The 16764-nt window shown below is 52.2% G+C and overlaps 1 protein-coding gene and 1 long non-coding RNA gene across 4 annotated transcripts; both read left to right on the forward strand.

Moving 5' to 3' along the window:
* Positions 1-5804: 5804 nt before the first annotated feature.
* Positions 5805-7657, forward strand: LOC109272731 (uncharacterized). Its single transcript, XR_002082579.2, has 3 exons — positions 5805-6103; positions 6483-7144; positions 7245-7657. It is a non-coding gene; the product is annotated as an uncharacterized LOC109272731 (long non-coding RNA).
* Positions 7658-11555: 3898 nt separating this feature from the next.
* MARVELD1 (MARVEL domain containing 1) lies at positions 11556-15736 on the forward strand. Of its 3 annotated transcripts, XM_053909804.1 has the most exons (3): positions 11556-13788; positions 14780-14995; positions 15137-15736. In XM_053909804.1, the coding sequence occupies exon 1, from the start codon at positions 11734-11736 to the stop codon at positions 12253-12255; it is 522 nt and encodes a 173-aa protein (XP_053765779.1). In that variant the 5' UTR covers positions 11556-11733; the 3' UTR covers positions 12256-13788; positions 14780-14995; positions 15137-15736. The 3 variants fall into 3 exon arrangements, with proteins under 3 accessions (XP_053765779.1, XP_019314584.1, XP_053765780.1); XM_019459039.2 differs by having other exon boundaries at positions 14780-15736; XM_053909805.1 differs by lacking the exon at positions 14780-14995.
* Positions 15737-16764: the final 1028 nt, after the last annotated feature.

A 16764-nucleotide genomic window follows, 5' to 3' on the forward strand; every position in this document is an offset into this window, starting at 1 on the left:
TCCCTCAATGTGCGCGCCTCGTTCAGTGCCTGCAACACACAGTGGCTAGTAGCTTCCCTGAGCCACCTGAGTGGCTTTGCGATAACTTTTGAGGTCGCTCCCTGTGAATGATTGCTCCCAGCACCCCACATTGCTAATTTCTGGCAAGTTCTACAAGTGCGGCACCTCAGTGAGACTTCTTTGCCAGCCACTGAGCCACAGCTACTACGTCCTTTCTAAGCAGATCTGAATCTTGGCCTCGGTGGGAGGGAGGGGGAAGAAACCTCTTCTTAAGGGTCCATCTCAGCTCTAGGGGTAGGGGCTCTTCCTTATATCATTTTTTCCTGTGTTCTTTAGAGTTATCTTTAACTTCTTGTGAGCCAATGCCTCAGCACTCCATTATAGTAAATAATTCCTTGTATTGAGGTTTCCCTATTCAAATGACGTGTGGTTTCCGTCTCATGATTGGACTTCGGCTGATCCAGTGGACAATGGCGAGACTGGTAGGTTGGCGAGGATAAAGAACCTCAAGTGGAAAAAAAAAAACCGAAAAAACCCTCAAGTGACAGCAGGCTTCTGTCTTACAATCTAGTGATGCACTGGGAACCAGTGAGCTGGGTGTCCAAGTTCGTTCAGAAAACAATATCGAAAATAAAACTAACACATGTGAGCGCTAAGCTCTTTACATCTCATGGAATCCACACAACAGCCCAGTGAAATCACACTGTTAATCTCATTAAACCCGTGAAGAAGCTGAGGTTGAGAGATTTGCAGGATGTCAACGTGCCCTCCAGGTACCTCTACTGCTTAACAAATCACCCCAACACTGAGGGGTATAAAATGACTATTTTATTATGCTCATGGATTCTGTGGGTCAGGATGTTTTGAAATGTACTCAAGCTCGGGGCTCCTGGGTGGCTCAGTCGGTTAACTCTTCGTCAACTCTCGGTTGACTCTTGATTTTGGCTCAGGTCGTGATCTTGCGGTTCATGAACTGGAGCCCCACGTCAGGCTCTGTGTTGACAGTGTGGAGCCTGCTTGGGATTCTCTCTCTCTTCCCCTCTCTCTGCCCCTTACCTGCTCTCACCTTCTCTCTCAAAATAAATAAGTAAACTTAAAAAAAAAATGTACTCGGGATTTTGGTTTTGTTTAGGAATAGTGAGGCCAACAGATCAGGAGATGGCTGCCAGTGAAAAGACAGTGTGTTACTCACAGTTCCCCAGAGGAAGGGACAGGCCATGCCATGTGGGGCCACATGGCGAAGCACCAGGGTCATTCAGGAGGCAGAAGGAGCAAGAGAAAAGCATGGACATGAACTCTTACTGTAGTTTTTATGGGAAGAAATGGTTGCAGCAAAGTAAGCAGGCTAGGCAGGTTTAGGATAGTTTGAATAATTCCAGCAGGCACGGGGCTTAGGGACTGTCTCCAATTGTCTGATACCTTCCCCTGGGATGATTAGGGTAGAGGAATGTTGCCTCCTGGAGTGTAAGAACCAAGATAGAGGAGGTGGTTTGGAGTATGGGCTCAGGATTGGTTGGTTTGCATGTCAGAGGCATGCTCAGCATCACATGATCTGCTATCTTTAGGAATTAGCAAAATCTGGGAGGGAGAGTCCCTCCCTGGCTCTGGAAGGTCCCGAGATGTCAAAACATCATAACACACAGAAAATAAAAAGCACGAATGATACACAGGAATTCAGAGAGTGCACGGAGGAAGCGGCTTGTCTCTACTCTACAATGTCAGGACATCTGCTGGAAGTCTTGAATGCTGACGTTGCCTTGACAGCCGGGGGTTGGAATCATTTGAAAGCTCATTCTCATGTCTGGTGCCCAGGCTGGGGGAACTTGAAGGCCAGAACTTCTGACTGGAGTGCTTCAGTGGCTTGTCAATGTGACCTAGAACATGGGCTTCTTCCATGGCGGCTCAGGGCTACAAATATGAGTTCTCGTGAATCAGGCAGGAGAGGCTTTGCCTTTTGAACAGAACTTAAAAGTCATACAGTGTGGTTTCTGCCATCCTCTTAGTTATAACCGAGTCACAAGCTTACCCAGATTCAGGGGAAGAAGCATAGACCCAACCTCTTGATGGAAGAGGAATCAAAGAATTTGGAGCCATTTTGTTTTTAAACCTCCGCAGAGTAGAACTAGGAGTCAGACCCGAACAGTTAGGATCCGAACCCTCCTTGCTTCATTAAGGTGCCATCATAAGAAACAGAAATCTGTTTGTTATCTCAGGTAAAGAAGTGGGGAAGGAGGTTACTGTAAAGCAACAGTAAGCGCACAGAAATGAAGTCTCACTGAACAACCTGGAGTAAGTCATAGGCAGCTGTTCTTCCTCATCATCTTTCGTCTCTGCAGAGCTGCCTGTGATGGTTACTTTTTTTTTAATGTTTATTTATTTATTATTTATCTTTGAGAGAGAGTGTGTGCCAGCTGGGCAGTGACAAAGAGAGAGGGAGACAGAGAATCTAAAGAAGGCTCTGTGCTATCAGCTCATGAGGCTTAACCTACAGAACCACCCAGGCACCTCGCTGTACTGGTTAATTCTATGTGTCAATTTGACTGGGCCACAGGGTACCCAGATATCTGGTCAAACATTATTCTGGGTGTGTCTGTGAGGGTGTTTTTGGATGATGTTTTTGGATGAGATTAACATCTGAATTGGTAGACTGAGTAAAGCAGATTGCCCTCTCTAACGTGGGTGGGCCTTGTCCAATCAGTTGAAGGCCTGAATAGAATAAAAAGGCTGACCCTCTCACAAGTAAGGACGACTTTCTCCTGGGGCATTTGGCTGGCTCAGTCGGAAGACTGTGCAACTCTTGATCTCAGGATTGTGAGTTCGAGCCCCATGTTGGCTGTAGAAATTACTTAAATAAACGTAACACTTAAAAAAACAAAAGAACGGGGTGCCTGGGTGGCACAGTTGGTTAAGTGTCTGACTCTCAGGCTCGGCTCAGGTCATGATCTCACAGTTTGTGAGTTTGATCCCCGTGTTGGGCTCAACGCTGATGGCACAGAACCTGCTTGGGATTCTGTCTCTCCCTCTCTCTGCCCTTCCTCAGCTTGTGCTCTCTATCTCTCTCTCAAAATAAACTTAAAAACTTAAAAAAAAAAAAAAAAAAGAAAGACTTTCTCCTGCCTGTCTGAGCTGAGACATTGTTTGCTTGTTTTTCCCACCTTTGGACTCTAACTGAAACACTGACTCTTCCTATATCTTGAGCCTGCAGCCTTTAGACTAAACTACACCATGGCTCTCCTGAGTCTCCACATTGCCAACTGCAGATCTTGGAACTTATCAGCCTCCATAACTACACCAACCAATTTCTTATAATAAATCTGTATGTGTATGTATATCTATATCCATCCATCCATCCTGTTTCTGTAGACAACCCTAATACACTGCCCTTTTCTCTGCAGATCAGCTTCCTCTGCCAACTCAGAATTTCTGTTCCCCCTAAATTTACCTCATGCGCTGATTTTGGTTACTGCAGCACTAGCTCCATTTAGAAATGACCATTTGGCCAAATTCCAAAAGAAGGAATCTGATAGGTCCAGCTTGGGTCAGACGTGGAGGTGGGGAAGTAGAGGCAGAGCTTCATAGCAGAAATATACCATCTATATCTAGAGCCACCACTCCGACAGGGGCTGTGGGTACAGGCAGAAGACTGCCATGGGAGAGATAGGCAGGCCTCCTAAAGCATTTCGATGCCACTGAAGACTCTCGCTCTTCTCTTGATTCCTGAATGCCATGACATTAGCTATTTTGGCATCTTCCTGGTGGGTCAGGACAAGATCCCCTTGGTCTCTAGTGGCTTCTAGTGGGTTTGATCTCTTTCAGCCATGGCAGCCGTGTCCCACTCTGCCTGTCTAGGTTATGGGGGGTAGGCTTTCTTGGCAGTAGAGCGAAAACCAGAGTTGGAGAAAATCTCCATGATGCTCCCCATCCGTAAGAAGCCCCAGTGGTAATGGGAGTTGGAGACCAAGGGGTAGTGGAGGAGAGACCACATTTGCTTTTGCTCTGTGGTTTCAGTGAATAATGTCTTATAAAGGGTCTTATGAGACTGGACCTAAGGGGCAAGTTCATGGTTAAAGTAGGTTCAGGGAATCTCAGACAGATGTAAGTGTTTCCAGTGGTCTAAAAATCTAAATTTAGTTCCTACCTTAATCTTCCTGCCTCTCATTTTCCTCAACTGTCAAGTGGAAATAATGAATTACCTATCCCCCATGGCTGTTGCCAGGGCCAAGGAGGAGACGCAGGTGAAACACTCAGCACAAAGCGTCATCTGATGGCAACCCTGGGCTCTAACTCAGCCTTTGGGCCTCATTCCTCTGGCTTTAAAGCTCCAGCTGTGGGTGAGGTAGAGAGTTAAGGGGACAAATCACCCCTTCCTGGAGACCCTTACATGGTAAGCTAAGGTATGGAAACAGCATACACAGGCTCCCCAGGTGCAGATCTTGGGACCTGTGACAGCCACACCCACTCTCGCGGCCTCCTGCCTGGCCCCCTGCCTGCTGACCATTCTACAACAGGGATCGGTCTCTTTGTCGCCATTCAGGGGCAGTCCTCTGATGTGTCCTCCAAGACCAAGGCTGAAGTCCGAGATATACGCACTGATTAAAAGCCCAGATTTAGTGGGGCGCCTGGGTGGCTCAGCCGGTTAAACCTCTGACTTCAGCTCAGGTTATGATCTCACGGTTTGTGGGTTCGAGATCCACATCAGGCTCTATGCTGACAGCTCAGAGCCTGGAGCTGCCTCAGATTCTGTGTCTCCCTCTTTCTCTCTGCCCCTCCCCCAACTCCCTCTCTTTCTCAAAAATAAATAGACATTTTTCAAAAATTAAAAAAAAAAAAACACCTGGACTTGGGGATCGCATATTTGAATTCCATTCTCCATTGGATGTGTGCCATTAGATAAGTCACATAAGCTCCCTGTGCCTCGGTTTCCTCATTTTAAAAGTGGAAGTGGTTTTAATGACCCTCCGTCACAGAGCTATTGTGAGAAGTGAGCGAGACAAGTGTGGACAGCACCTGGCATGGTGCCTGGCACATGGAAGGCACTTTTCAAATGTTGGTTCTTACTATTGAGCCACTGCCACTTTTATCCAAGGCTGACTGGCAGGCTGGTGGTGATTGATTCAATCCATCCTGGCTCCAGGTGTCTATCCTCATAGGTGAGGCCCTTCCTTTCCTCAGGAATGCGGTCTGCTGAGGTCTGCACATCCCCATGATGGGTCCCAGTAGGAGGTGATCTTCGGCACCTCATGGGTGGCGGATTCATGGCGAAGTCTCAGGGACATCTATCTTGGTCGCTCACGGTTACTTAGTCTTAGGGACCCAGCCTTGCCAGCCAACGTTCTGGGCGGCTTCACGCAAAGATAAGCCGCAGAGGGTTCTTGTGGCTCCTAGTCTGGTCCTGGCCAGCTTCTCCTGGAGCATGAGGGCTGAGCTTTGCCAGAGTCCAATGCCCTTATCACTTCCACGCCCCCGGGGCCCCTTGCTTCCATCTGCCCAAAGGTGCCCAGAATCCAGGCTGCCTCGCAGCTCCAGCAAAGGCCAGGTACTCTGTGGGGGCTGGGATAACAAATACAAGAGCCACCCAGATTCCTACCCAACTCCACCCAGAGGGGGCCCCATCCACCATTCCAGAGGCCCCTGTTCCTACAGCCTGGTGGGAGTTCCCTCGGGAACAGGCCTGGAGGTATGAGCCACTTGACCGACAGATGAGAGCTCACGTCCTGGGCTGGCATACAGGACCCCTGCCCCAAGTAAACAGTGGATTGTGAGTCAGAAGACCTAAGTTCTAAATCTGGCATTCATGTCATCAATCAGCTGTGTGACCTGGGCCAGGTCACTTACCTTCCCCAGGCCTTAGTTACCCCTCCATAAAATGAGAAGCCTGGAGTAAATGATCTTTAAGGCCTCTTCCAACCCAGGTATACGACTGTAGCCTAATGCCAGGTATAGATGTGGTAGGTGTTCAGGAAATGTTTATTTAGTAATTTAACGATAAGATTCAAGGCAAGATTCTGCAGGTCCCAGCACCCATATACTTCCTCACTATGAGTTTTGCCTCTGCTGTTAGTTAATTTGTGTCAAGTGCCAGCTCAACAGGTATTAAACCAAGGTGAGTTGAGTCTATATATGCGGTACATTCCCCGTAGCCCAGAGACTGAAGACAGAACTGACTGAACATTAAGAGCTGGTCATGGGATCTCCGGGTGGCCACGCATTCCTTCTTGTTCTGGGCATACTGAAAGTCCTTTGCTTTGGGGCTTTGAGTATTCAGCCTCAGTACTTCCTGTTCCCCGAACAGCCTAGTCCCTGCTTTTGCTCACACCGTGCCCTCTGCCTACAGCACCTGTCAGCCAATAAGCTAGCCTGCTGTTGTTTCATCAATGCTGGCAGAAGGCGTGGCTTCCTGAGTCGGACACAAAGAATTTGCCACTCCTGGCACAGGAAGCAGGGTGAGCATCATCAGTATGTCTCTTTCCCTTGTTCCCTAGTTTCACAGGGATGTTACACATGCGAGAGCTTTGTGTCACAGCTGCGGAGCGCTGAGCTTGGGAAACCCACCGCTGTCCCCTCCTACTGCCGCTACTTTTATCGTAAGCAATAAGCAAGCCTGCTGTCTTGGAGGAGATGTTCCCTCCTCCCTCAAAGTTGCCGGCTGCAGAACACAACACTGAGAAATGGTTGGCAAACGAATAGGCGGCCGTGGCTTTGCATCCTTTGCCGCTCAGGACCCGTGGTAGACTGCCTTGCCCAACAATGCCTAGCCCCCATCTCTGCTTGTCAAAATTTTATCCACCCTCTAAAGGCACTTCATTCTGAAAGCTTTCCCCAGCCTTCTCCCTTTTGTATTTCCTTGCATCTTCCTCCCTCTTTTCTGTCCACAGCTGTCCCTCCACTACCAGAAGAGTGCAAACACTGTGAGGGCATGAGCGGGTGCTCCTTATTCCTACACTCCACACCCAGATCGTTTGCATCCAGCAGGTGCTTAGACCATATTTGTTTTGGAGGAATCACGATCTGGCGTGCTTACGCTTTTGCAGAGTCTCCCGGACTGCCCCTTGGAATGTCTTCAGGATTCCAGAGGCTAAAAATATCTTCCCAAAGCCACCACTGGCTTCCTTGTAAGGAGCTGGACTTAGCTGTGAGGCTGAAGGTTTGTGCCCACCAGGTGGCGCTCCACCCTTAAATCTCCAGATGCCTTTTTTAGAAGAGGAAGGACTCTTTTCTCTCACTCTAAATGTTTATTTGGTTAGGTCCCCTGCTCACAGAGATAGTTTGTGCGGCACAACTTCGTCATCAGCCCTGCACCCAGATTCGGCCGCCAGCTGCCCGTCCTCGCTCCAGCCCTTCTCAAGACTGGTACCCTGAGAACATTGAGAATGTCCCTCCAGGAGCTGCTGAGGGATGCTGAGAGGAAAGCCCCAGAATTGGCACCAGAAGACCTAGTTTTGAGTCTTCACATTGATACTCGCTAGTTCTGTTTCTCTGAGCAAGTTACATAACTTTTCTGGATCCCTGTAATAACAGCTGAGAATAAAATACGGGAAAGTATATATAAGCACTTTGAATATGGACCTGGAGCCAGCCACGCCTGGGCTGCTCCGTCAGCTCCTTGAACATGTTCGCCTCCCTTAACCCTCTGAATCCTGGGTTCCCCACCAGCAAATCAGAGTATATAGGAGCACCTGGCTGGCTCAGTTGGTATCACATGTGACTCTTGATCTTGGGGTCAGTGAGCTCAAGCCCCACACTGGGCATAGAGCTTACTTAAAAAAAAAAAAAAAAGTGCCTAGAGGGGTTCCTTGGTGGTTCAGTCGGTTAAGTGTCCGACTTTGGCTCAGGCCACCATCTCGTGATTCGTGATTCCAGCCCCGCGTCGGGCTCTGTGCTGAGAGCTCGGAGCCTGGAGCCTGCTTCAGATTCTGTGTCTCCCTCTCTCACTGCCCCTCCCCTGCTTGCACTCTGTCTGTCTCTCTCAAAAATAAATAAATGTTAAAATAAAATTAAAAAAAACTGTGCCTACAGTACAGCAGGCATTCAATTAACAATGATTGCATATATATTATGTATCCCTAGACCCTAAAATGGTGCCCAGTGTCTAACAGGCGTTTGGCGTCCATGGCTGAAAGGATTTCACAGATGAGGAAACTGAGGCACAAAGCAGTTAAGTACCCCCCCATCCCCCCACCCCTGGCCCAGCACGAGGGAGTGGTGGAGCAGTGATGCATAGCCAGGCAGTCTGCCTCCAGGGTTTGCACCTAAGCCTCTATACTATGTCATCTCACACAGATACGATGTTTACTTCCCCTTTTATTCACTTAAGATGTGCATTCGGAGCTTTCTCAAGTCCCTGGAGGCGGGGCTGTGTTGGCAGGGAGGGGCATTAGCCCCTGAGAAGCCACATAAACTTTCTCCCACCAAGAGTGACAGTCTGCTGGGAGACAGACCAGCTCACCAAGCCAGGGGTCCAGTGGACACGTCCCATGACCAGGAGATGAGGGACTAGTTCTGGAGGTAGGGTCAGCTGGGGGACTAAAGTGTGCGTTGTCCCCAAGGTAAGAGGGCCCTCTCAGTTTCTTTGCGGTTCCCACAACTGAAGAGATGTGGAGGGGATCACGTTAGACCAATGAGGAGGAAACCTCACACGGGAGTCTTAAGATCAGCAGCCACGCTAATCACTTAGGTGGCGGTCCCATGCCCAAGACAGACAACTTTATATGAGGACAGGAATAAAGAGAGGGCATCAAGTTTCTGGGTCTTATTACCATTCTGGCCGGAGTACTAACTTCCAGCCAGATGGCAGGCTTTCTCCTCCCTGTAGAGTTGCCACGGGGGACCGGATTGCAGCCTGAGCAATCCACATAGAAGTGTCCCAATAAGGCCATACTTCTCAAAAAGCCCCTGAAATGAGAATAAAGGAAGAAAAGAGAAAGTACTCACCAGGTTTGCACTGGTTCAGAGTCCAGATGAAAAGACTCGAAGCCCCCTGTTAAGGGTACCAAATGATGGGTTTTGGGGGTGATGATGGGGGTCTGTAGCCTATGGCCAAGAAATAGTTATTTTGTTTAAAAATTTTTTTAATGTTTATTATTTTTGAGAGAGAGAGAGAGACAGAGAGAGACAGAGAGAATGAGCAAGGGAGGGGCAGAGAGAAAGAGACACAGAATCTGAAGCAGGATCCAGGCTCTGAGCTGTCAGCACAGAGCCCAACATGGAGCCCAAACTCACAAACCCTGATATCACGACCTGAGCCCCAGTCGGATGCTTAGCCAACCCAGCCACCCAGGCGCCCCAAGAAAGAATTCTTGAAGACATCTTTGGTGCAAAAAGGTGATTTCATTAAAGCACAGGGACAGGACTTGTGGGCAGGAAGAGCTGCACTGGGGTTGTGATGGGTAACTGATTACACACTCTCAGGTTGGGAGGGGGCCAGGGACAGCGTAAATCTCTAAGGAATTTTGGAAGCAGGATTTCCAGGACCTTGAGGGGCTAGCTGTTGTTAGGGAAACACCATTTATTACTGTTTAATAAAACCTCAGTCATGACAGCCTTCAGACGTATATCAGGGGGTCATAATCATAATACTATGATTGCCAGCACATACTTTGGCAGAGTTGAGATAAAGGAAGTTTCCAAAGGAATTTTTATATGTTAAAGAAGACTTACAGGATCCTGGAGGTTGGGGTAATGTTAGGCCAAGATTGCCTTTTGCCTCTAGCAAAGTGTCACCATCAAGGCAGCTGAGCTCCTACAGGAGGGTCACTCTGTCTGTTTCAAGGACTTACCAATGGGCTGTCGACAGTAAGGGAATTTTTCATTTGCCTTTGTTTCCCACATTACTTAAGTGGGAATCACTTCAACCCCCTTACATCTTGATGAGGGTGATATTAGGGCTCCAGGAAACGGACTCTACAGGTCTGGAGATTAGGCTACGGATAAGATTAGCTTTTTCTTGCAGTTTACTAAGTTTTCCGTAAACTGAAGGAGACTCCTGTCCTGCGTGACCGTGACCTCTGTCCGTCAGCCATTTGCTCTCTTTCCTTTCCCCTGTTCTTGGGCAGCCAGGAGTGTCCGAGGAATACCACGCACATCCCACCTGGCGGGGGGGTGGGGGCTGCTGTTAGCCTGTACTTTGCCCTCAGCTTGCCCCACACTCCCTCATCGCTACCACTCAGTCATCCACTCTGCTGACATTTACTGAGCCTCCTACATGCCAGGCAAAGGCAGATAGAGGTGACAGCCAACAGTTGCAACGTACCAGACTCGAAGTACTGGAGAACTAATGGATGCACCAAGTGAGGGCCTGACGAGCCGGGAATCAACAGTGTGGGAGGCTGGACCAAAGGGAGGAGCATCTAAACCGGGCGGCGTCGAAGGATAAGTAGCAGTTTGCCAGCCAAGTGCGGGCCTGGGGATGAAGGGCATTCTGAGCTTATTCGGGTGAACTTAAGAGGTTTGGTGGGGTTGGCATCCTGGGTGGGAGCGTGGGTAAGGGAAGAAAGTGGAAAACAAGGAAAGTGAAAGTCAGTTGGAGCCGTTTTGTGAAATCTGCCCCCCCAGAAGAGATAGAACTCTATCCCGTGGTCAGTGGAGGAAGCAGGGCAACAACGGGACTATGCTTTAGAAAGATGTCACACAGTGCACAAAGGTTGGATGGGATGGAGAGAGAAGAGAGACCAGCTGCGATTACCAGCTTCTTGTCTTAGCCCCTCTAGCCCTCATTTCTCCTCCTCGGTAAAACCAGGAAAATAATCGTGTGTATCTCTGAGGCTGTCTTGACGCTTAAATGGGCGTACAGGTAAAGGACGGTGTGAAGCATCATCAGCTTCCACCACCGGCCGTTTTGCCTAGCAGTTAAGCACACGGGCCTTGCTGTATCTTACCCCAGGGTCCGTGTCCAGGCCATGTTGGGTAGCACATTTTTAATCTGGGCAACCCTGGATGGCAAGGAGGTTTGGAAAAAGTCGGATGGACCGACAGGACTTGGTTTTGTGGTGTGTGGGAGGGGCAGTGGGGCCTCTGGCGGGTGCCGGTCCCTTTCTCTGATGTCTGAGAGCCCAGGAGAAGTCCGAGGTGGACCCTGGTAGCATATTCCAGACGTCCACGTGAGAACGGATGTCAGCTCAACACCAGCACTGCTCTCTTCCAGCGCCAGGAAAAGACCAGGGGGCTCGGGTGGGCTCTAGGGCAAGAGAAAGTAGAAAGAAAGGGGCCCAGCGAGAGGCTGAGAGAACGCTCCAGAAGACAGCTTTCCCCTCCGAAGCTGGACCGGAGCAGGGGAAGCCGGGCGGGCAGGGCGGCCCCAGATGTGCCAAACTTGGCCGGGGTTGCCAGAGCGGAAGGCCCGCGGTCGGCTGGGGGGTGCGAGTGCCCTCCGCCGCGCCCCGGGGAGGAAGGAATCCGAGCTGGGAGTCTGGCGCCGGCAGAAAAGGGGGGCCGGGGTGGTGAGCGAGGCCCAAAAAGAGGTGGCTGGAAGCCTGGAGGAGCGAGCGGGGGTGGAGACGGGGAGGAGAAAGGGAAGGGCGGGTAGGAGGGGTGGAGAGAGGGAGACAGAAAGCGAGGAGGGCTGTGGGGAGGAGAGAGGGGAGGAAGGGTGGGGAGAAGGGGAGAGGAAGCGCCGGGAGGTCTCGGAAGGACGCGCGGAGGCCGCCGCGGGCACGTCGGCCGGGCCGCCCCCGCGAGCCGGGCGCCGCCATTCCGCTGCTCGGGGCGCCGCCGCCGCCGCCACCGCGCCCGGGGGCCATGCTCCCGCCGCCCCCGCGCCAGCCGCCGCCCCAGGCGCGCGCGGTCCGCGGGGCGGTGCGCCTGCAGCGGGCCTTCCTGCGCGGCCCGCTGGGCGTGCTGCGGCTGCTCCAGCTGCTGGCCGGCGCCGCCTTCTGGATCACCATCGCCACGAGCCGGTACCAGGGCCCCGTGCACTTCGCGCTCTTCGTGTCGGTGCTCTTCTGGCTGCTGACCCTGGGCCTCTACTTCCTCACGCTGCTGGGCAAGCACGAGCTGGTGCCCGTGCTGGGCTCGCGCTGGCTCGTGGTCAACGTGGCGCACGACCTGCTGGCGGCCGCGCTCTACGGCGCCGCGACGGGCATCATGATCTCCCAGACGCAGAGCCACAGCTACTGCAACCTCAAGGATTACCAGATGGCCTGCGCCTACCACGCCTTCCTGGCGGCCGCCGTCTGCGGCGGCCTCTGCCTCGGCCTCTACCTGCTCTCGGCGCTCTACGGCTGCTGCCGCCGCTACCAGGGGGAGCAGGAGGTGGCGTGAGCCGCCGCGCCGCGGGGCGGGGACCCTCCCGACACCGACGCCCCCGTCCTTCCTGCCGCCGCCGCCCCGCGCCCGTGCGCCCCGGCACCCACCCGTTGCCCCGCGCTCCCGCCGCCGCCCGCGCCCAGGCGCCCTGGCCCTCAGTTCCCGCCCGACGGCAGCGCCGCCGCCCACGCCGTTCGTTTCCAGGGACCCGGGCAAGGCCACGTCCGAGGAGGTGGCCCCCACGCTCAGCCTGGCCGCCCGAAGCGAAACCTCGCGGTTCCTCGTTCCCTTCCCTGCCGAGAGCGAGACGTGTACAGGCGCCGCGTAGATCCGGGGGAGGCTCCCAATTGGAACGAGCGTTTGGCTGCGCCACTGCCCCCTCCTTCCCCACCCCGCGGTCGGAAGAGCACCCCCGTTCCCTGGCCCCTCTTCCAGCCTCGAGTGCCGTGAAGGGCAGGCTCGCAGCCGCGGGCGGAGCTGGGGACAGGCCTCCACGGGTCCTGGGATGAGCGAAGAGTTTTCGTTTTAGTTTGGGATTGTGTGAGCATCCAGCGCAGTCTGTGCTGTGACGTTGGGGTGGGGCCTGTCTGCAGAGGTGAGGATGGATTGGAAAGGCCCGCGGGCTGCACCTTTGCACCTTTGGAGTCTTCTCTCCCTCTGCCTGTTCAGCCTTTGTCCTCGCGGTTCTTGGAGGCCAGGCCCAAATGCACACGACTTTCCCAGGCCTCACCTTACCAGCCTTCCTCTCACGGGCTTCTACTCCGCCACCCCCCCCCCCCCCCCCCCAGTTTCTTTTTGCCTTAGGGATCCCACAGGACCGTAAGGAATGTCAGGGTGAGCCTCACCCCTTGCTCTTGGGAAAGCCAGAATAAGATTGGAACCCCGTGTGCGGACTCCCATTAGAACCCTGTTTCCAGACTCCCAGTCCAGCAGTTTACATTAGAGCAGTGGGTGTTCCCGGGAGCCCTGGCTCAGGAGCTACCCTCTAAAAGGGGGCTTCACTGCCAAATGGGTTTCTCAAAGGTGCTATCTCCTCTTGGAGATTCACGAGGCTCGTTAGCATATCAAAGGTTCTGAGAAGTCCGGCTGTAAAAGAAGCCCAAGTAATTTAGTTTACAGTGTTAACTGCCAATGGACCTGGACCAATTAGTTTTTGCCACCTAAGGCTTCCAAGCATCCCTGTGCGGGCCTGGCTGTCATTCATTCCTAAGGGATACAACCCACTGGCTACAGTATGATTGAAGATCTGGGGTGCTCCTTTTATTTACCAGGGAATTTCTGTCGCTGAGGGAGGGCCTGACCCAGTGAGGGAGAAGATGGCTGTCCCTGCCAGGCCCCTGAGAGACCTGGGAACTGGTGGATCTGAACATTCCTCTACGTTGTTTGCAAAATGAAGCCAAAGTCATCCAGGTGGTTTCCAAGTCAATTGGAACATTACCTGTAAGAGATGCTGGCATTGACTGTGACCAACTGGCAGGAGTGGGGCACAGTCACCAAAGAGAAGAAAACTCCGAAGCTGGGGTGAACAGCTGGCCCAGCCTCCGTAAGGTAAGGTGCTTCTTGATTTTTCTGGAGGGGTGATAGGCCTCGGAATGAAACGCACAGAGCTCCCTTTTCTGAAAGTTAAGAGGTTTTTATTCGGAGCAAGTTGGACAGGTGACCACAGTGTCCCAAGAGTTGTGCTAATTCAGCCTTTATGCTAAATCCTTCAAAGATCTGCTCTTTGAAAAAGTTCAGCCACGTCTGGATTAGAAACTAGAATAGGGAAGGCCAGAGTGTGTTTGCGTGAGTGTGTTTTTAAAGCCTAGGCAGAGAGGTGTGAGGCTTTGCTGTTGCATTTGTGTGGAGGGTCACAGCATCTATCCAGGGCTCCTTTGTGCCTGGCACTGCCTGAGGCACGTGCCATGTGTTTCGTTCTCTGAACAACCATACTGAGGTGAGTTCTGGTGCTCCCATGTTGCCTAGGAGGGAGGTGAGGCACAGAGAGGTTAAGTATCTTGCCCAGAGTCTCGGGGCTCTGACTGGGGAGCTCGGATCTGGACTCTGGCAGTTTGGTCTCTTCAGGACCGGGCTGGACTGTGCACAGCAGGGAGTCAATACATGTTAGATGCTGTTAATGTGGTTACTTTAAAAAAAAGTTGGGGTGAAGTATAAATATACCTAGCCTAAAATTGACCATTCAACCATTTTAAAGGGTACAATTGGGTGGCATTAAGCATTTTCACATTGTTGTGCAGCTGTCACCCACCATCCATCTTCAGAACGGTTTTCATCTTGCAAAACTGAAACTCTGTCCCCGTGAAAATTGTGGTTATTTTTGTGGTCGTTGTTGTTACTGTTATCTTCTGCCCTTCGGGAAACCCTGGAACACCGAGCCCTTCGCTGTCTCATTTAGGCTGGAGTCCTGCTGCCTTACTCCGGGAGGGGCACCGGTTCCTTCAGCTCTCACCACTGGTGCCAGCCAGAGCCTGGGGCTGGGCTTTGCCGGGGTACTTGGAGGTGCGTGGGACGCCCAGTGACTTCGGTTCTTCTGTTGCAGGTTTCCACGTTGCTGAGGCCGTGGAGGTTCCCATAGCCGGTCATGCGGTCATGCGACCTCTCCCCCCGGGCTTGCTTCCCTGGGCAGGGGACGCCTTTCTGGCCTGGGCCAGCAGAGGGCTGCGGAGTGGGGAGAGCCAACGACGACCTCTGCCCGGCAGCTTTCCTCCAACACTATCCAGCGGGAGATCCGAGATGAGTGAAGATTCGTTTTACTGTAACACAAGAGAAATCCTGATTCTCCTTGTGCTGACTTACTTGGGCACGAGATTCCAGACACCTGGAACTGAGCCGTGCACCTCTGTCCTCTAAACAGTGGGTTTTGGCTCCAGCTTTTTTCTTTTTCTCTTTTTTTCAGATCACCATTTAAGCTGAGTATTCAGCTCAGAACCAGCCCCCCGAGGATCTCTTCTTAGTCCCCCTGCTCACGGTGCTCTGTCTGTGGCCAGGCGACCTTACTCAGGAGTAGACATCTCCTTGGCCTTCCTTCATGCTACCTTATCCATCCAGATGTGCCTGAAACATTCCAGAGCTCACTGGCTCTTCTAGATGTGCCTTCCTGCTTGGCCTCCAGCTGCCTCTCGAGATGTGAGAAGGACCTGTAAAACGGCCCCCTCCCCCACCCCCACCCCCTCCTTCCCCTTGAGACCCTGTACCGTGGAAAGGGCTACCTGACCTGGCCCAGAATTTTTGAATACTGGAGACAGTCTCATTGGCCTCCCTCATTAGACTCCAGGATTCAGTCCAGCCCGAGACCACTGTGGGCTCCTACCAGTCCAAAAGTCTAGGACCGCTTGCGGACCCAGGAAAGGAATTTTCTAGTGTTCTACAAAGGCCAATAGAGAGGGTGGGAGTGGGTGGGGTGAGGGCCGGTGGCGAGAGGGGACCGATGTGCCTCATTTAATAGTTTAGTTGTGATGACTAATTTGCTTTTCTGAATAAAGTTTGGTTTGTCTGATCTTGGTGTACATGTCTTCCCTCCTGGCCTCCTGCAGTAACTCCGTGTACTGGGTGCTCCCGGCCTCCCTCCATCTTCTCATTATGCCGCACTGTCCTTTTGTCTGCCTCCCCAGCTTCCGATTTCCTTCTGGGAGGAAAAGAAACATGAGTTCATGGCTTTTCAGCGCACTTAGGGCAGGACACAGGGACCAAAGGGAAGAAAACTGCCTGTGTCTGCCCCTGACAAAAGCTGGTGGGAATTCCAGAGGCTCCTATCCTGGCTCTCAATGGTCCCTCTGTTGTCGGAAGCTCCACTGCCCAACTGGCAGGCACAGAATGACTGTGGTTATGGAGCCACAGAGTCCTGTTCTTACCCGACTCCGGTATTTTGTAGAAAGGGGGATGAACCCCAGGGTGGAGTGGCAGCTTGCCTCATGTCACAGAGCTGAGCGGGGTCTCTCGGGGCTCAGGCTCCGGTGCTCTGGCATTGCCTCCTGGACACACCCTACCTGCTTTCCTCTGGGTTCCAGCCACGCCTCGGTGAAGAGATGTTTTGGAAAGGGCAGGAAAGAGGAGTTAGCAGGCTTCCTTACCAGCTGCTCCTTCCTGTGCCCTGAACCTGAAGTCTGCAGCCAGAACATAGTATAATACTGGCAGATTGCAAAACTCACTTAGAACAGCTCCAGGCAGGGATCTGACGCTGGGTGTGTTCACACACCCTTCATCGTTTGGATTTCCAGGGTTGAGCTGAGCATCCGACTTTGGCTCAGGTCATACGGTTCATGGGTTCGAGCCACGCGTTGGGCTCTGTGCCGACAGCTCAGAGCCTGGAGCCTGCTTCAGATTCTGTGTCTTGCTCTCTAGGCTCCTCCCCTGCTCATGCCCTGTCTCTCTCTCAAAAATAAATAAACTGTAAAAAAAGAAAAAAAAATATGCTTCTCCTTGCATGACCTTGTTTGATCTAGTCAACAATCTTAATGGTTGGCATTGTCACCCCCAGTTAATGGGGAAATAGAGCCTCAGAAGAAGGGCCTTATCCATGGTCAC

Source organism: Panthera pardus, unplaced genomic scaffold, assembly GCF_024362965.1.
Source record: "Panthera pardus isolate Hobbes unplaced genomic scaffold, ASM2436296v1 HiC_scaffold_22, whole genome shotgun sequence".
In the NCBI taxonomy this organism is placed as follows: domain Eukaryota; kingdom Metazoa; phylum Chordata; class Mammalia; order Carnivora; family Felidae; genus Panthera; species Panthera pardus.